This window comes from Stigmatopora argus, chromosome 2, assembly GCF_051989625.1.
Source record: "Stigmatopora argus isolate UIUO_Sarg chromosome 2, RoL_Sarg_1.0, whole genome shotgun sequence".
Lineage (NCBI taxonomy): Eukaryota > Metazoa > Chordata > Actinopteri > Syngnathiformes > Syngnathidae > Stigmatopora > Stigmatopora argus.
Window position 1 is genome coordinate 10,058,517 of NC_135388.1, and position 20,765 is coordinate 10,079,281.

The 20,765-nt window shown below is 38.5% G+C and overlaps 2 protein-coding genes across 2 annotated transcripts; both read right to left on the reverse strand.

Annotated features, from left to right (window-relative positions):
* Positions 1-323: 323 nt before the first annotated feature.
* LOC144066711 (aspartate aminotransferase, mitochondrial-like) lies at positions 324-6,191 on the reverse strand. Its single transcript, XM_077589972.1, has 10 exons — positions 6,018-6,191; positions 4,031-4,187; positions 3,817-3,945; positions 3,686-3,745; positions 3,418-3,579; positions 2,766-2,870; positions 2,463-2,613; positions 2,012-2,177; positions 1,784-1,934; positions 324-1,377 (listed from the first exon to the last, which is right to left on the reverse strand). The coding sequence occupies exons 1-10, from the start codon at positions 6,098-6,100 to the stop codon at positions 1,255-1,257; spliced, it is 1,287 nt and encodes a 428-aa protein (XP_077446098.1). The 5' UTR covers positions 6,101-6,191; the 3' UTR covers positions 324-1,254.
* Positions 6,192-9,279: 3,088 nt separating this feature from the next.
* Positions 9,280-19,727, reverse strand: LOC144069776 (calretinin-like). The gene is made up of 11 exons (XM_077594830.1): positions 19,434-19,727; positions 14,518-14,594; positions 13,478-13,567; positions 13,275-13,355; positions 12,729-12,785; positions 12,410-12,487; positions 11,968-12,023; positions 11,852-11,891; positions 10,999-11,052; positions 9,920-9,991; positions 9,280-9,847 (listed from the first exon to the last, which is right to left on the reverse strand). The coding sequence occupies exons 1-11, from the start codon at positions 19,525-19,527 to the stop codon at positions 9,731-9,733; spliced, it is 816 nt and encodes a 271-aa protein (XP_077450956.1). The 5' UTR covers positions 19,528-19,727; the 3' UTR covers positions 9,280-9,730.
* Positions 19,728-20,765: the final 1,038 nt, after the last annotated feature.

Below are 20,765 nucleotides of genomic sequence, written 5' to 3' on the forward strand. Positions count from 1 at the left end.
TTACTTTGGCCTACTTGTGCAGTATGAAACCTTAATAGAAAAAATGACAAGCCTCTTAAGTATATGTCCAATATCGAGCAGTTTACAGAAACACAATTTAGTCCAACGATATACACTTGGAGAAAAACTAATTACAAGTTGTGGCACCATCACTATAATAGTACCACTTTTTATTATTATTTATTGTGGAACTACAAAGTTCTAGTACTGAGGATCCAATTTAAATGGAACACAATTCATGTAAAGTAACTCAGGGGGAGGTAGACTTAAAAATGTCATATTAAAGTTACCAGAGTAAAATAAAGACAATAGCAGGAACACAATTATTGTATATATTTTTTATTGTTCTGCAATGCACATGAGCAATGTTTGACTATGCAGAATACAGAGGCAAAATGTAACATATCACATTCGAATGCCCTCAACACTCAAATTTTAAAGAACCAACTGACATTTCGTTCTCTTAAAGCCTACAGATACACACACCCATACCAATTGCTCTTACGTAAATGTGACCGAACCGAACTAAATGAACCCGCACTGTGATTTAAAAAAAACATCAATCACCCATTTATTGACGAATCGAGAGCCCAATTTCTATTTTCATTATATGTGACTAAATTGAGGGCTGAAATGAAATGACCGAGAAACTGCTGCTCTGCAACCGACAACACTCCAAAAAACGTCAAAAGTACTAAGACTTTCAAATCCTTGAAATGTGGTAGAGTGACAAAACTGAAATCTACTAAACGCATGATTAGGTCAGGTGACAAACTAATCAGACCGTAGATGACGTATTTCCTCACCAAGGACAAAAAGAGTGCCAACATAATCTCAAAAATCCCAGTGCTTTTCTTTGAATTAAGTAATAAAGTGCTACATAAAAATAAAACATTTGAACGCAATATTGTCTAACTATTACCCCAATGATTTTAAGTGAGTGTGCCAAAAGCAGAACAGCAGTCAGGTCTCCTCCACAAAATAAATATGCTTTGACATTTTTTTACCAAAGGTCTCAGTCAACTTCAAATGATCAATTGAGCAAGGTGTGCTTTTTAATGACATTGTTTTGGAAATCAAATAAACCCCAAAAAGTAAACCGTTTTAACTGCAGCAAGTTGGACAGTACCGTGACAACGTCGGATAAAATGTCTAATTGTACGTATACCACAAATGTTCAGAAGAGATCAAATCACGTATAAATCTCCCAACTTTGCCGCTCAGGTGTTGTTCCACTTTCTAGCATGATTCTTTCTACTTTGAAACGGCATGGATCGCCTCGGCCAGGTAGTCAACATTCTCGGAGGACACGCCTGCCATTGAGATTCTGCCGTCCTTGGTCATGTACACGGAAAACTCTTTAGTTATGCGTTCAACCTGGAAAGAAAGATTTGGTGTGGGGAACAAAGACATGAATTATGATTTTTTTTTTCCTAAATGTTTTTATTACAATCAGATAGGTGTGTCAAATTTAGGACCAAGGGACAATATTTTTCAGCTCCCATTTGACAATCAATGATACCAGCGTAATTTAAAATGAATACAAATTATTTTAAATAAATCAATTACTTGAAAGATCAATTTAGGAAACAAAAAAATCTATTATTTAAATAGTGATAAATATTTTGGTTAAAAAAGCACTGATTAATTAAAAAAAGATCAATAATTGAATATTTTAAAAAAGTAAAAAAAACTAAAAAAAAAATAGAACAAATTGTAACGGATTGAAAAAAGGAACAAGAATAAAGACAAATTAAAATAAGTGTGGCTTGGTGAAACATACCTGTTCCGGTTTCAGGCCGGTGAAGCAGAACATTCCGATCTGGTCGATGACATGTTGCCAGTTGTGGGTAGAGCCATTCTTTTTCAGGCCAGCCTCCAACCGTTCTCTCATCTTGATGATGCGATTGGCCATCCCGTGGACCTCCTCTAACCTGCAGCAGAATCAGAAGTGACAGTGACTGTCTCGCATCATGACATTTCCTTCCGTATTGAAAGGTCCCAAAGTTACCAAATTGTGCGCAGTTCTGGCGTGGTAAGAATTGTTGTTGCAATTCTTGCTCCATTCATTGGCGGGTTGGAGTAAATAGGCCGGATAAGGATCTTGAGTTGGGATTCCACTCTCTTTGCCTCTTCACTGTCTTTACAAACTACGGTGAAGCCACCCACACGCTCACCTGTCAATACAACATCAACTTGTTTGGCTCCATTTTCAAGAAACTTTTTGCCTTTTAGCAGTCCGACATAATAATGGGAATGCAAAAAAACCCACAATTTTTTAGACGCATGTTTGATGATTGTTTAAAAAAATGGGAGTGGAATGAGAGTAGTTTGGAGAAACATTGGAGTATTATTTTTTCCCTGTGAGCAGATGGGACCGGGAGTGAAAATCCACTCCCGATTCCTACTCGGAATGCCATCATTGTACTTAGGAAGACCTACTGTAGTGCATTAAAACTGACCATAGAGACCCATGTTCTTAGCAAAAGACTGGGACAACACGATGTTGTGGCCCTGCTCGATAAAGTGGCGCACGGCCCAAGCGTCACGGTCAATGTCTCCACTTGCGAAACCCTGGTACGCCATATCGAAGAAAACCAGCAAGTTGCGCTTCTGTAACCCATAAAGAAGGGGAGGGTAAGCATACGAAGGAGGAGACGGAGAGAAAAGAATCAATAGTGTGGTAATCTACGCTGCCTTTGGAACCATCACAAATGTTGATTGCGAAATCAGTGTGGCTAAGAAATGAGAGCAGAAAGACGCACCTTTACAACATCAGATATCTCTTTCCACTGCTCGGGCCTGGGGTCCACGCCGGTGGGGTTATGGGCACAGGCGTGCAATAAGATCACACTCTGCTCGGGGATTTTCTGTATAAATATAGAAAATAATAATAATAATGATTAGTCATTCTTTAAAGATTATGTAGCTGACTGATTTCCTTGTTTAAAAAAATATATGTAACAACAATATAATAATATAAAGATGCTCTAAGCTGAAAACTGTAAAAATGTAATTGCCATAACTTTGGACTGTAAAGACTAAGATTAAAAAAAATTCTTGGAGGTGGCATATGATTCACCTACATAAATCTGAATTGAGAGTATTAGGTTGTCATGGTGGACATTTAACAACAGTTTTTATGTAATTTTTACTGCACATTTAACTACAATTCAAAATTTACCAGTAATGCTGTGTCTTAATGTGAACACTAGAAGGCACTGTTTAATAGGTGTAAATACAGCAAACACTAGTCCTTAAATTTCTAGAGTGCAAAGATGAGCACTGATACTGATATCTGCACGTCCCAACAGCAAATATTTAAATTAAAAAAAAAAAACAGTCGGGTCTCATGTTATGATTCACTTAAAAATATTCCTCTTAAAAGAATTGCCCAAACAATTGCTCAATTCTTACAGAGATGTCCTCAAGAGCACCGTTGAAATCAAAGCCACATGTGGAAGGGTCGTAGTAGCGGTACGCTTTGAGCTGCATGCCGGCGTCTCGGAAAATGGGTGTGTGGTTACCCCAGGACGGCTTGGGCAGGTACACATCACGAGGGCCTCCGTGGAACCGAGCCTGGGCAAAAGAAGAAAAGAAAAAAAACACATTTAGAAAATGACAACATTCAGCTTTGCCTTACCATTTTTCAACTAAAAGGACTCAAAATATAAGCACGTGTTACCAAAAAGTTTCCTCCAATGCGCAGAGATCCAGTTCCGGAGATGGTCTGCACAGTGATGTTCTGTCGGAGGTTGACTTCATTACAACTTGGAACCTTCTCTGCGGTCATTAAGCGAGTACACACCAACTTACCCTTCCACTCTTTAACACCTCATTATCATCACCAAAAGCAAGCTGGGCACAAGCCTTGGTAAAATCTCCCAAACCGCCAATGGCAAGATATTCCTTGTCCAGCTGTTTGGCTGCAATCAAGGCCTCTGCCTGGAGGACATGATGGAAAAAGATTATGGAAATGAATAGAAAAGAAACATTTCTAGCATCGACTCGCTGCCGTGTGCCGTCTTACCTTGCGAACACAGCTGAGGACAAAGGGCTTGCCCTGGTCATCCCTATAGGCTCCCACACCCAGGTTCATTTTCTTGGGGTTGGTGTCCTTCTTGAAGGCTTCGGTCACCCCCAGGATGGGGTCAGGTGGGCCCATCTGTACCCCTCCCCACCATGAGCTGCAAAGACAAACCATTCATGATGAACTGGAGCACTATTTCAAGAATAAAAGGTCCCACTGTGAGCGTCTTAGGGATTTTTCTTACACCGGTCATGCTGATGTAATAATTGTGTGAGCTGTAATGCTTTAGATTAACAAAGTATGTGACCTTAGGAGACCATGCTGAAAGAGAAGCACGTGAACAAGACGTGGGTTCAAGGCGTACGATCACAAGAATTCTATGAAGCTCACATTTATGTTTATCCTGTGAAGTTCTAACCGTTAAGTGATACAAATGTTGTTAAAATACACTGGATTAAATGTGTATTGGGTCTCTTGTTAACAAGATGCTGAGTTCCCTGTTACAGAGACAGAGGCTAACACAGGTCTCGGGTTTCTTCTGCTTTTTAAAAGCCTCTTAACTTTGCAGCTAAAATTAGGATTGAAATGTCTGCAAAGGGCAATGGTCCCCAGGCACACAATAATAATTAGAAATGACCAAATTAATCATGTTGAATAAGTGTGAGCCATAGACTTATTTAAAGCAAAGTAAAAAAAATGAGTCTTGTCGGGCACATTAGTTTACCAAATGTTCATGTTGTGGCCTACGTGGCCTAAAATGTAATCTTCACATATTTGGAAGATGGTCTTCAAAGGGTTAAGTTTTATTGGTTTGTTTATTTAGATTTTTAATATTGGAAAATTGTCACTTGCCCTATAAACGGTTAACATTTTTTTTAAAATGACTCAATCTGGGCAGCTATTACATAATTTGACGATGCCTCGAGTGTTTTGGTATTCTAGAATATCGAGAGGAAAATAGATAACACATTCCAAAAGATGTATTAGAGTTTACATGCAAATAGAACCTTTGAACATCTCAACAAGTTATCAAGGATCAATAGACCAAAGGGCGCCATGGGGTCATCTCTTGGCACAAACATCTACTAATAATAATGCCAATGTAAACATTTTCGACAGGTCCAATTTGAGAATCATTTATAATACGTATTTAATACGTGTTAAAATAAACTTCTTTGGAACGACGAGATTAAAATTGTAAAACACATTCTGTCTCACACACACGGAAATGTGGTGAGCTGTAGAAAATATCAAATACATTTTCAAAGACAGAATGACCCCGTAGACCACAAGATCAATAAAATAAATACATGAAATCCCTTATTAACAATTGTTAATTTGACCCTTAAAGCGCCAATAACAGTGTGAACAACGCCTCTAAAGTTAGACCAATCAGGAGCAGCAAGCGACCTTAAACAGCCAATCAGGAGACGCGAATTTAACAACAACGTCATCTGAAAGACGTGGGATTTTCCTTCGCTAAAAACCTGTCATTACAAACTATTTAAAATTAATTTTAACTATATTCATCGACTAAAAACACGACACTGCAGCATTTAGCCCTTCCTCCATCTTATCTCTTCAATTTTGCATGGAAACATCACGTTTAAATGGCTTATCCGTGTGTATCACGATTTGGCGAGGTGACAAGGACGTCAGCGTGATTTTCACCAGTACATTAGTGCATTTATACCCCAAATGCCACAACATGTCCAAATCACGTGTCCAGTAAGCACTCCCAAACGCGTTAGCCGCAAACAAGCTCAAAATTCCGCCGCAAAGGCCTGCTGTCACCCAATGACCCCTACTTGCAGTAGCGTAGTAGGCCAATGAATGCGGCTAACATTAGCTGACGACAGAATAGGAGATTTCGTATACCGTGCCATTTGAATTTAATACTTACCTGGTTGACATGAGGACCTGCTTTCGCGGTTAAAAGATTGATTAAACGGGCACGGCCAGCATTGTATGATAACGTCATTTTTACCTGTTACGGGCGGACAGAACCCCGACAGAAGGGGTCATGTTCCCCAAACAGACGAACACTTTGTTGGACTTGAGCAGGGCCATTTCTGCGCGCTTTTGGGAGTCGAGATTGGCAGGATGTGGACGGCTGAAGGGCAGACACGGCCAAAGCGGGACGCTGGGAGTTTAGGAATTACATATATATAAGGCTAGATGTCAAAAGGCTGAGTCGGCGGTGTAAGTAGCCAGCGGCCATCTTGTATCAGAGATCTTCTCCGCAAGGATTCAGTATACGTATCTCCCCACTAGAGGTCAGAGTCCTACCTAAACATTTGTCCAAATCTCATCTCATTTTCTGAACCGCTTTATCCTCGCTAGGGTCGCGGGGGTGCTGGATCCTATACCAGCTGGCTTGGGGCCAGAGGCGGGGGACACCCTGACTTGGTGGCCAGCCAATTGCAGGGCACAAGGAGACACAACCATTCACGCTCACAATCATACCTAGGGGCAATTTAGAGTGTCCAATCAGCCTACCATGCATGTCTTTGGAATGTGGGAGGAAACCAGAGAACCTGGAAAAAATCAGGGAGAACATGCAAACTCCACACAGGTTTACCGACCTGGATTTGAACCCAGGTCCCCCACTGTGAGGCCTAACCCCTTGCCCCCCCCCCCCTTTTTCTCGAAATACACCAAGTATAATTCCAAAAATCTAAAGTATATAATATCACTCCAATTACTGTGTCACTTGATTTTTTTAAACAAATGTCTTCCTTCCGCACTGTGGAAAAGCAGTAGTATTTTGAGCTTGTGAGTTTTGCAGTCGCCCAATGACCCAGACAGCACTTGATTTTGAGGTTATGTGTTTTCAAATTGGCGTCAAAACGACTTATATAAGAAACTGGCAAAAAAAGTCTCGGACTTTGGATCATGCAAAGGTTTTCAGGGTAATTCTTTACACCTCAGGCTGTCTGCAAAGCACAGATGTTGTCCAGAAAACTGCAAACACCATCAATGCACTCAACCGTATTAATGTTACGTCATTTGGAGTCTTTTCCTCCTATCCTATTAATCCTACAGAATTTGAACATATATTACAGCATTAATATAGAGCAGAGGTAAGCTCAGTCAACTTTATATGAAGAGAATCTTTGATCAAAGGTTTGTAAATGTGCTTACTCCTAAAACCAGAAATTGTGGATAGTTTTGAAGTAATTTGATTTTCTTAAGTAGAGCTTACAATTTCTGGAAAAAATAATTGAGGACAAACTTGTGGTATTAGTAAGCCATTCACTCCCACTTCAGGTATGTGTTTTATTCACAAAGTATGTATCTATTGTGGTAGTTAGTAAAATTAATATTAATCCTTTAAAGCGTTCTCATTGGCTGTGAGTGATCCATTTTGGCTAGGATGAGGATGGCAGCGAAATGGATAGGACGTCTAGGGCCGTCAATGGTACTGAAACATGAGTACTCAGTCAGTCCCCCAATTTAAATAATTGGACATTTATTCTTGTCAATAGCAGCAATAACTAATACATAAGATACTGTAAAAAAATGAGAAGAAAAATGTATAAGGATAACAAAAAAACTACTTTAGTGTTTTTATGATCATGGTGACCTGTGTATTTCTATTTTTATTCATTTTAACTGTATTTATTCATTTAGTTTGATTAATATTTCATTAATTTTTCAAGAATATTGATACCTGGGGTTCACAAATGTGAACACTAAATTATATCATCTAGGATCCAGTACTATACCATGACTCAAAATCATTTTTTTCAAAAAATGCTAAAGATAGTCACTATGAAGAGTTAAAAACATTATTTCCTCTATATCAGATGGATTAATTATGTACATTATGCCTATATAATGCATATTAGCATACTCTATGTTGTCAATACTATAAATGTAGTTGGAGCACATCAAGAAAAAGCCTTTTTGTACATACATAATGATTATATCTGTTCTTTGTTTGGCTCAGTGAATATGCTCCAATAAGTGAGTATTCTCATACTGTATGTCTGTTTCCCCAGTTTCAGCCCCCTCACTCTGAGCATCTAATATGTGTGTGTGAAGGAATCAGAGCGGATATAACTCTCTTTCCTCGTTGTCAGCGGTAAACAGTTTCGTCAACGCTGCCTCTTGTCACCCCATGCCCCTCTGGGTATTTGTGTACATTTGTACAACACCGAACATTTGCTGCACCTTCCCGTTTCTGGAACAAGAGCGACAGTGTGCGTGCTTGCGTGCGTGTGTGTTGGTCGTGACGCGATGGTGTGTGAAGATGTTGGCTTCAAAGATAGAGTTTAATTAAAGATGAAAGTGCTGATGTATAATTGATGGAAGTAGAATGTTCCATAATGGGGAGATATAGGGAGAGGATTGCTTATACCTCCCAAAAAACTGTAGGTACTGAATTTCAATTGATGCCAACGGAGAAAATTAATGAATAGCTTGAGGTTGGATCATTTTGAAAGGAAAGATGCCGTTTTTGGTCATTAAAATAAAATAAACTTAACACCGTAAAGACCTGGTGTGGATCTTAACAGAATATTAACGACTGTAATACCTCATTTACCGCGGTTAATCGGTTCCAAAACTTGTCACAATGTAGGGGCATTGTTTTGATGCTGTCGATTTAATATTATTTGGACTTACAATTCCCTCTCAGTACTATTATTTAACTCACACATTACAATGCACTAACAAAGACTATAGTGAGGAAATAACATGTTACATTTAATAAAATAAAGATTGTTCTTTACTTTGTTGTGATGATATTTGTATCTATGTCGAAAGTTGGCTATCCATGTGGCCAAGGCAGCTTCCCTACAGACGATACTTTTGTTGAATAAACAGTACATGTGGAAAGTTGTATGTAAAAATATGTTTCAAAAATTGCCAGTTGTCTTCTCAGGTTTTATTGCACCTTTGTTTGCATTTATACAGTAGGAGTGAGCTGTGTGAAAATCCTCCTCTGGCGTATTTTGCCCACTCGGCTCACTTTTATCTAAAAGCGCCACAAAAGCTTTCTGTGCATGAAAAATGGAGGAGCTCCCAGTCCTACATCTTGCTTTGTGTTGGCAGAAGATTGGAGCGAGAAAGTTCTATCACTCCCGCTGCCACCGCGGTTACCTTTCTCAGCCCGAACTGTAATCTTGCCTCCACTCCAGCGGGATGAAATTATTTTTTCTCACGTCGCATTGTTGCAAGGTGAACTAATCCTCCTGCGGTTTGAGGGATGATTTCTTTAATGCAAAGAATAACTGGAGCAAGAGTGTTATGTTATATTTATTCATTCTCTCGGTAATATATTTAATAGAACAGTACAAGCTGCATGAAATAAATAAGAGTGACTTGAATTCAACTCAATAAATAGAATACATAAACATATGAATCAAGTGGAGGGCAATGATGGCTTAATGCAAAATTCACTCGTGGGCTGCCATTCATGGTGATTGACATCTAATTCTTCGAACTGCTCAAATGGATTAGATGCCTATCAATAGCAACGAATGAGTAAGAATTAGAATGGGAAAAAAAACATTGGATACACAAATTTAATTTCTAGGGCTATTTCACCATGTCAAAAAGATTTAAGATAAAGGCCAGCAGTTGGCCGAGTGCTTTTAGAAGCACTTTAATTTTCTCTCTAGCAGTGGAAGCAGGTCTTACATGCACCAGGTTACAACAGGAGGGAGGCAGTGGGGGTAGGCGGTGTTGTGGTTCTCACAGCTCAGAATCCCGGCACAGGACGATCTCCAGCTCAGTGCGATACAATTTTCCACCGTCTGACAGAGCCATGATGCTTTTCTTGTACCCTGAAAGTCCTGTGACGTCCACATCCTGCCAACAGGCGGTTTCTTGGTCAGAAAAATGTACCTCGGTGATACAAATTCCACTATATTCGATGATTACCATTTTGTTTTTATCAGACAGATCCTTTAGCAGCGCATCCAGCTCCTGCTCGTCGATGTAGCCGTTACCGTCCTGAGAAGTAGGACAAGCGTGAGGTGGATTTTATTCAAAATTGCATGTTTATTACCCAAATAATGACTTGAAATGTTTAGACCTTATTTTAAAAATGGAAAAACCACATGTGAAAAAAGTACTTTACAATTGGTTTAATTTATCCAGTCATAACTAACTAATAACCCACAAAAAAAAAAATATTATAATATAAAACTTGCAAAGATCAAGCTTGAAATCAAAATATATTGATATCTCTGAGAATTCATTTTTCTATCCATTACAGCAAGCTGTCCAGGCCCTGAGGCAGCATTGCACGCTGGCAAAATGATGCTCGTCACCAGGTTTCATATATGGTGTTCTCCATTCCTCCCCCTAAAAAAACTAATTTGCCCTAATCTGTTCACAGTACATTTTGCCAGAGTGCTCCATGCTTGCCAAATTTGGTGGCAAACTAGTATAGATTTACTTTTCAATCTGCTTTTTTGTATTGTCGCTCATCAAAACACATCAATTTCATTGATAATGCCTTCAAGGAATAACAATTAAGCAGATAAATTCTTAAATTTGTATTCATTTCAGGGAGCCGATATTTTGTCTAATACTACTATCCATAAGTAAAAGCGATTTAGTGTGTATCAGCAACGGCTAACCTTAACTATGGGTTGATGACAGAAAGATTTGAATACAATTAGCTCATGTTGTGTTGATATCATCTGGTCATTAACCCATAGCTATGCTAGTCATCCAAAATCCTTGTTTTGATCTGTATCAGCACAGACCTTTAAAGACAAATGTTTTGTATTAAACTGCCCCTGGGATTATATATTGATACGTACTGCTTTTATAATAATACATGTTAAACTTGACAAATAACTAGATCAGCTAGTCACTAATCGAACCCCAAATGTATCAATAGTACTTTAAATTTCACTGAAGAATCTGAAGAGTAGTTTTGTACCATATGCCAGTTCTCTCATTAAACCTTACCCGAAAAGAAACCCACACAAAAGCAAGTCTATTTTCACCTTATCATAGAATGTGAAGAGGGAGTCAAATTCCTTGACTGTGAGCCTGATGCCCTGCGTGCAAAAGAGCAAAACATTGTTAGAAGCCATTGGACATTTCTAGAAAGCACAGCCATGTTTGATATTAATCCACACAGATTATGATAACTAGGACTAGCATTAAAATAATCCTGACCACACTAGCTAATCCTCTGTCAGAAATAAATTGTTGATCTGGCTCCACAAAATGGACCGAATATGCGGGACCATGCAATACGTACATGTTGACTGGAAGATTAACATTTTATTTGCCCTTTAAACGTTAACCTTTCTTCTTTGTCATCACCAAATGGCTCTATGTCAACTATTATTTTTGGACGCAATGGATTAGACATAATTTAGAGAGATTGTAGTTTTGTGGGATTTCAACGTGGATTGAGCATTTTATTCAGAAAAATAACATTAGTTACGTAACGTCTTTCCAGCTCTGTTTTATCGCTGAGTGCTTGTGTAAATTATGTATGGTGTCAAAAACTTTAGGAAGAAGGCAGCAGTCATGTTTAGTACAAAATAACACTTACTAGTTTTACTCATGTATCACTTGTGAATAAAATAGGGGGATGGGGCCTGGATACTGTAAATTGCCCCATTTTGTGTATCTATCTGTGAAACTCATTATTACATCAATTCTCTAACCAAGAGAAAAACATAACCTCCCTAGCAGATGTAAGGTTATGAAAAATGACCACCATATGATTTATAAAGTAACCAAGCCATACAATTATCTAGTATAGTGTATTCAGTATATTATGCTAACTACTGTACACACATTGATTAATTCAATCCAAAAGGACTAAAATGTGTATTATCCTACCTGAAACTTCATCAAGAAATTCTCCTGTACGGGTAAGAGCCTGTGATGAGAAAGTTTACATATTGTAATCATACTTTGTGACCAGAATGTAGAATGTTTATGGATTTGCGACAAACCTCGCCATCTCAGAGAGGCCGAGCTTCCCGTCGCCATTTAGATCAAACATCCTTAACTTTAACACAAGAGGATTCGTGGTGAATTATGTCAGGAGCAACGCAGACATGGTTTAACTACTACTACGACGCATACATTAACATATCTACTGTATATACTAGTACAGAAGAAACATTCATTTGACATAATATTATGTACATTATATAGAATATCATCATTTTATATAAATGCAACAATCAATGTAGCACACAAAAAGACTATCATTGGTCTAAAAAGGTTCTTTTAGGCTTTCAAAGAGGTTGGAATTGTGTTTAAGTGAAATATCAACAAAAAGATTTATTTAAAAAAAAAAAAGACAGTGGCAGGTGTAAATATTTAATGTGGGAGATTCTGCAATTTCATATTTCCAGGGCGGAAAGCACGTGTTTGTCAAATAATACTCACAATAGTATGTGTGTACTCGCTGAGCTTCTTATCATCATAGCTTGTATTGGCTTTCTTCAGCAGGTCTGTCAGGAAGCCCTGATGAGAGTTAGCAATCAGCAATCTCTCTGAATAAATATTGCTCTTCAAATTTGCACTTGTGCCAGAATTATAATGACGACAGAAAAGCCAAAGAAAAACATCCTTTCAAGAATGTTGCGATTGTGATCATTGAATTGTTTAATGTAGGATGAGATTAAAATAACTCACAGGTTCGATTTGATTTGAAAAGTACACACACCCTCAGAATGATTACTATTTTTTAGCTATTTTGATTTACCTTCAATTCATTGGACTCAATGTATCCGCTCCTGTCACTGTCATACCTCCGCCAAGCCTGTTTAGAAAATGGTTAGTGACGTTATACAAGCTGCAAACATGGCAACATTATAAAAAAGCATACCGAAATGTAACCAACTTGTAAAAGAAAAAACTTGGTGGCCATCAGATATCGAGTAAATATAGAATTGCCTGAAGATGGGCACTAAAAAACGCCCACACTAAATGCTTTTCCTCTGCTGAAGGCAGTTCTCCATCCATAATGTATGGCGGTCTCAGAATAGGCTTTAACACTGTGAGCAGCTCCAACATCAAACCCCACACTTTAGCAGGGGTTTGACATTCTACAGAACAAGCTCCATCTTTCAAATAAATTTGGACTAGTCAAGACAAAAAAAAAGAAAAACAATGGCAAGAAAACTGACTCATCAGGAAAGAGGATAGTGCCCTTCTCGTTTAAAGTTTTGAAAGATGGGCTGTTAAAATGTCCCCCAATTCTGGAAAGACCCTCATGTTGATTGAGTCCCATTTGTTCCACGCAACTTACAGCCATGAATTGAGAGCTGGATCCCACAAACTCTCGAAAACACAGCAGGAAGTTTTCTTCTGTGGGCAGAAGCTGAGCCAACTGAGGAGTGAGAGAAAGTGAGTTGCAAATAGTGTTTCGGGATAGTGATTGAGATTGATTTTCTTCTACTACAACTTAGATATTGTATTTATACAAGAAGTAGATGTCAACTTTGTCTTCACCTCAGTCATCTCAATCCTCCCATCAGAGTTCTTGTCAAAACTGGCCATGAACTCCTTCATCTTCTCCTTGAACATAGCATGCGAAGGATCCTGTAAAGGGCAACCAAGTCAACATGTGGATGCGATAAGGTTCGTCGTATTGTCGTGTCGTCAAAATGACTACTTTTCAGGATATTGTAAAAATCCATCATAAAAAAGTGCATCATAAAATGGTATTCATCAACACAGCACAAGTCTAAAATCATGTTCAATCACGTGTCTAATTCAATGAACTCATGGATATTGTATTACTGTCATTTTTGACAGGGTAAAATAATAAAGCTGCGTTTGTGAATGCTTCAGAAACAAACCATCTTTATATCAATGTTCAACCCTAACAGCACTGTATCTAACCTAATCATGTTAATTTAATGTAGATTAATAAAAAACTTAAATAATTATCCCAACTTTCAATGGCAAGGTCACAAAATCAAATGAAATTCAAAAAAAAAATACCTTGAAAGATCACTCACACTGGAAAAATTGTCAAGTCAAAAATGAACAAAACATTTTTTAAACGGGCTCCTTTTTGCTTATAACAAATGAAAGAAAAAAAGTCCAAAAGGTCTCAAAATAAGCCTGTATATGTTCAGGATTTTTTTAAAGGGATTTCAGCTCATTTTGAAATAGAAAAAAAACAGTTTGATAGCATATGTTGTCAAAATAACCTCACGTAAATCAAGAACGAAGCATTATGAAATGAAATGTTAAGATTTCAACTTATTTCAAAATGAGCTTAAAAAGATTTTCTAAGTCAAGCTTTCTACAAAATATGTACACATGTTTTTGTACGCTGTCCTTCTAAATGATTGAGATCAACCTTCTTTACTCCATATTGCAGTCCACTAACCAACCAAAAATAAAATTGGGGTCTCGCCTGGGATTCAAAGAATGAAACAAATGTGTGGCAAAAAATAAAATAAAAATTGAAGTCCTGGACTATTTATCGAGACAACATGAATAATTGGGGCACTTTTTGGAATGGCACATTAAGCACTCACCACGCCTGCTCCTCGTCTTGCTAACTCCAGCTCTCTAATGAAGTTCTCCAGTTCCTTTCCTTCAATGTAACCATTTCCTGCACCACACAAGAGACACAGATAAAGTTTTATGACACTTTCTGACAAACTGTGGACTGCTGCACAACTTCTACTGGCCTGCAGGAAATTATGAATATATAATTGAGTATGGTCCGTACAATAAGCTTGAGTCGAGCCTACATTATTTTGAACTTCTTAAAACTTGGTGACTTTAATCACGTTGACGTTTCCATTAGCTGACATGTTGAAATTAATGTGGGAAAATGTGTAGAATTTCAGTTATTTTGTTTAACAAAAAAATGTTTGCAAACTGAATGATGTGTTTAAAGCACATATTTAAAAAATAAAAAGTACATCAAAGAGTTGAATTCTACTTTATGTTAGCTGCTTTGTACTTTAGTACGTACTTTCTTTATTTGTTAATTCCATTCACAGTTTTTAGCACTAGTACACACCAGCAGCTACAAAATGAACACCCAAAGCCACCGACCCCCCAAGGGAATAAAACCAAGGCATCAATTTGAAGTGCACATCACGCCCGCCCGGTGACTAATTGAGACGTGGGCGTCTATCAAAAGTGGACAACATGCAATAAATCACAAGGCACTCCTATCCTATGTTAATTTGTCTGCCGAAACATGAATATTCATGTCTGGTGTTAAATCACAAGCACTAAATCACCAAGGAAAATGATGAACATATCCCATCAGTTATTTGAGTAAAATACACTATTGGGAGATACGTTTTCAGAACCATTGGCATCAATTTAAAAGCAACTGATAGCTCAAGAAAACACTGCCAGACAGTGGTAGTAGTAGTAGTGGTGGTAGTGGTGGTGGTAGTAGTGGTACTAGTAGTACTAGTGGTAGTAGTAGTGGTGGTGGTAGTAGTGGTAGTGGTAGTGGTGGTGGTAGTAGTGGTAGTGGTGGTGGTGGTAGTAGTACTAGTGGTAGTAGTGGTAGTGGTGGTGGTAGTAGTGGTGGTGGTAGTAGTGGCAGTGGTGGTGGTAGTAGTACTAGTGGTAGTAGTAGTAGTAGTAGTGGTGGTGGTAGTAGTAATAGTGGTAGTAGTAATAGTGGTAGTAGTAGGAATAGCAGTAGTGGTGGCGGTGGTAGTAGTAGTAGTAGTGGTGGTGGTAGTAGTACTAGTGGTAGTAGTAGTAGTACTAGTGGTAGTAGTAGTAGTGGTGGTGGTGGTGGTGGTAGTAGTAATAGTGGTAGTAGTAGGAATGGTAGTAGTGGTGGTAGTAGTGGTGGTGGTGGTGGTAGTAGTAGTAGGGGATTGTGTTATTCATCAACAAGATGGAGCTGTGCTAAAGGGAATCTCCCACAATGGTTAACTGATATTGATCCAAATATAAGGCACATCAGATAAGGAAAATTAAAGTCTTTTTGTTTGCACCGTATAGTGCGGAATATTCAGTACATAGCTAGATCATTCTGATGCCGGTTATTAATTAATGTAAAACATTATGACAATCATTAGGTCTGACCATGCTTGGTGACTTTTTGAACTGCTGGCCAAGTCTACAATATTTTTGTTTTCGCAGACGCTAAAAAAATGAACACAGCAGCTGTTAATTGCACTACATTGGGTTTGCTAGGGAATTTATGTTCTAATCAAAACAGTCGGGAGAAAAAAAACAGCACCATAGAAGTTGTTTTACCTTGTGACCCCTGAGGGGCTCATTAGCACATTTTACAGATGGATCCAGTGGAGTGAACCTAGATTATCGGCACATATACATATGGGAGGAAGGCTGAAGTGAACTACAATCCCTTTTATTTCTACTGATTATAGTCACATTTTATTGTTCTTTTGTACTCTTTCAAATGGATTCAGTGTGCACGTTGATTTCAATGCACAGGATTGCATCCAATTAGATTGTCAAAATGTATCTGAATGTTTATTTTACTGTTGGGATTAGTGTTCATCTTGGATATGTAAATGTTTGCGCAAAAAAAATTACTACATTCATATAGGATGGAGTCTCAAACTGCGGCCCATGGTGCCAATTGCAGCCCATGGGAAATTATTTTGCGGCCTCCATTTGACATGTAGTTGTAGTAGTGTTGCCTGAAAGGGTTAAATATCACATAAAAAGATAAAAAGTCCATAATAAAAAAAACTTGGTTACATAACTGTCAGAATGGCTGACGGTTGCACAATTGAAGACTTCACCTTAAATTCAGAGATCTTCAGAGACTCTTCTTTCTTGATTTGCATCCCAATTTACATGCCCATTTTAACCGCATCTGAGTCACAGCTGTGATGGGGATTACCTTTTAAAATGAACTCCAAATATCTATTCTGCTCCAGTGCCAAACTATCCCCCAAAGACAGAGCAGTCCGCTGACTGGACACGAATGCTGCCGTTGCAGAGGAGCAGCTTTGGACGCAACTATACTGTACTGTTCTGCACAAACACCTCGATTATTTATGGAGAGCAAACTGCCCTTGTAATGAATCTGTCACGCGAAGGAGCGAGTATAAAGCATGGCTGTTGATCGATGGTGAACCGAGTTTACATTGATCTTCAAGTCTCACTCCAGCAGTCGGAGATGTCCCTTGATTTGTGCTTCCTCGCACCTAGCGCAGCTTTTCATCTTTTTATCTGTCCCTTCCTTAATGTCAAATGTGATGTAAAACTCAAGATGGCCCATGTGGTCAGCATAAAATGTCAATTCATTTGACTTGGTTGACACTCAAAGGGCCTTTCCAAATGTAGCAGCGCTTCAAAATGGTCGGCAGGTTGAGATTGCATTGCTTGAATGGTTATTGTGCGTTGTGTGTTGTGTGTTGTTTGACCAACATTTGCCTTGCTGCCTATCTGGGACGACCACCTGCGTCTCACTTCTCTAAACGTGCAGCGGTGCCTTAACCTGTACCAGTTTCATTTGTTCCTAGGAATTCCCGAGGAAAAGCCAATGGATTGGACGTTTGTCGCCATCTATGACACTGAAATGTGCTCATTTTGTGATCATTTTGTAGGAATACAAATTTTCAATTGACACCGAGTGCAGAGCATGCCAATGAACTCATATTATAACCAAATTGATAATATTAGGAAAGACTTATAGACCTCTCGCAGTTACCTCCTATAAATGATGCAAGCGGTCAAACCTGTAATGGTGAGATTAATTCATAATGGAGAAAATGGGGGAGAGCCCATAGATAGCCATAGCTAAGGGTGTATGTGATAGGTAATTCTAGCTCAGAATAAGGCCTTGTTTGGATTAACAATTAGAGGTCAGAGGGTTTTTGAATGACACGAGAAGGTAATCCCATGAAAATGGGAAGTGCGACAACAACAGTTGTCTGATATCCAGCCTTATTCTGACCTACTAACAATCACATGAACTCAATTGATTTGACAGATGTGGTTTATTTGAATTTCACATGATTTTTTGGTAAAAAACACGGAAATAAGAACCCTGACCAAATCCGACCTGAATTGGTGGCTTTCACGAACAGATAAAAGTCAAATATGTTGTTTTAATCATCTTTTGGCAAAGATATTTGCTTTCGGCATCGTGTTGTTCCTATTTTTTTCCATCATCTCATTTCTTTGTTTAAATATAAATCCTATGCATTTTTCATCTGTTTCCATGACACACCCCCACCTTCCTCTAAATGAAACCCCCATTGTATACTCCCCCCCCCCCACACTCTCTCTCGCTTTCACCCTCTTTCCACTTTTCTTTTCTTCACTCACTCCGCTCCTTAATAAATATTATACAATTTTAGTCCCTTACCACTCCCCCAGTCTTAAATGCATATTATAACCACATTATAAGATAATCCTTAAATGATACTCAGAGGGGAACTCCAGGTGTTAGGGCAGCAGCAGATTAACGATTGACAAATAACAAGAGATTATGGAATAATATCTAACTCGTAAATGCAATCACATAGTTCAAAGGTAATGTGTTCTTATATTCAATTTCATAATGACATATTAAGCCTTCACGGGTCAAGTGACTATTTTTAATAAAACTTGGAAAAATCTGGTATCAATTACTTTTTATGATTAAAATAAAATATGAGAAAAATGTTAATAAAATAATGTTTCATTCATTCTCAGTTCTTTTTAAAGTCACGGGGGTGCTGGAGGCTATCCCAGCCAAATATGGGCAGTAGCCAGGGGACACCTTGGATTGGTCGCCAGCCAATCGCAGCGCACAATGCGACAAACGACCAACCACGCTCAGACTCATAACTTGGAACAATTTAGAGCGTTCAATGAATAAAACATCAAATTCATTCAAATGAGTAAAAACAGGATCCCCTATAAAACTCAAGTTTTTTTCTTGGTATTATTCTCATTGCCTGCCAGTGGCAATATAAGATGTCCAACTCATTTAAACTGGGAGATTTGACAGCAAATGATCACTGGCAGACTATAGAAACGAGTATTAAAAATACAAATCTGGTTACAGAAAGAAGTCCACTCATATCTCAACATTTGCATTTTTTGAAGTACATATTTTGGTTGACATTAGGAAAATTCATGATGTCATAACATGAAAAATGATTGACATTTTGCCTCTTTTTATTGTTTAAACCTGGTATGACGTTGCATTTCTGTATCTTTGTAAAGTTCTCTTTTTTTAAAAAAATCAATACAAATGATGTTCCTGAATTCTAAATGGCTTGGACGTCTTGTGCTGTCAATGGCAGGCATTGAGTTAAAATGAGCTCCCTATAAATGGTAAAACATATAACATATTTCATTTTTTTTTAATGTTATGGTTTTCAAAGTCAAGAAAAAAATTAATAGTTGCAAAGTGTGCTGCTTTTTTCCTCTTTGCAAGTAATAAACTTTTGATGGGAGAAAATTAAAAATAATAATAATAATGAGAGATAAATGTACTTACCGTCCGCATCAAAATGTTTCCAGATATCAATAAACTGGGCGGCTGTGAGCTCGGCCAGGTGCAGGTGAGGAGGCTGCTGGCTCTGGGCTGCCATCTCGTCTCTCCCCTCCTTGGAATGGATGGATAGATGAATAAATGGATAGATATATAGATAGATGGATGGATGGAAGGAAGGATGCTCTTAGGTGCGCTCAATGGAAAAGATCAACTTTTTTGCCCGTGTAGATCCTCGCTTTTGCTCGCCGCTCCTCCTCACGCGCTGCTTTTAAGCCCCTCGCCCCCCAGCGGCGCACTTCTCTTGCCCGCCACCAGGGAGCGTCTCGGCAGGGAAAACACGCTGAAACAGACCCGTTTTTGCTGCAGGTGAGGGGAAAGAGTGGGGGGTTAAAATAATAAATGATCTATAAACATACTTGTCAACCACGGCCAATTGCTCCCATTATTAATGATTGTAATTCCCCTTATTAAGCATGAATATAACCTTACAAACACAACGCGGCACATATTTACTCACATGGGCAATTAAAAGTCTCAAATTTACCCCAAAGTGGACAGGGTGCCCAAACAGACGGTGCGTCTTTTGTATGCACTAAATTCAAGATTCTGTAGATGTCGCTGTATGACGCTGACTGTTTGACTGTCTGGGTACATTGCTTGCTGATGCGCTATATATTTATATAGTGAAAAGGCGGAAGTGACTTATGCGCATGTCATGCTCAAAGCATGACAATATTAGCAATCGACGATGACTTTTTCGTCTGCTACCCGTGACCGAAACGATCCGGATTAGAGCCCAAATGGGGAAGACGAGATCGGTTTTCCAAAAAAAACGTGCGTTTTGTAAAACATTATACGACATACACAATTTGAAATGATCAAAAACATTTAAAATACGGCAAAAAACATAAGTTGACAGGTATGTATAAATATATAAAAGTAGTTAAAATTGAATGGATTTGATATACTTTATATATATATAGCCTTTTTGGCATTTTATTTATATTAAGCTATATATATTTATATATATTTACTGCAGGCCAGTGAAAATTGGGAAGCCATAGTTTGAACAACCCTATAATAGACAGTCGCCAACAAGGAGTCTGATCGTCTTTTTTGCCCGTTTATGAAAGCTCTTTGGCCTCCAAAAATGACCTCAAGTCACCCGAGTGTCCCAAACTTAATGCCCTGTTCCATTTGCAATCACTGTCTCCATCATTTGTCTCCTCTTCTGACATTTGATTTGAACCAACTGGCAGATGGGACGAGACCCTCGCCTCAGCATCGCTGCCACTTTCCCACCTCCCTCGACCCTCTCGCCATACTAAACATTAC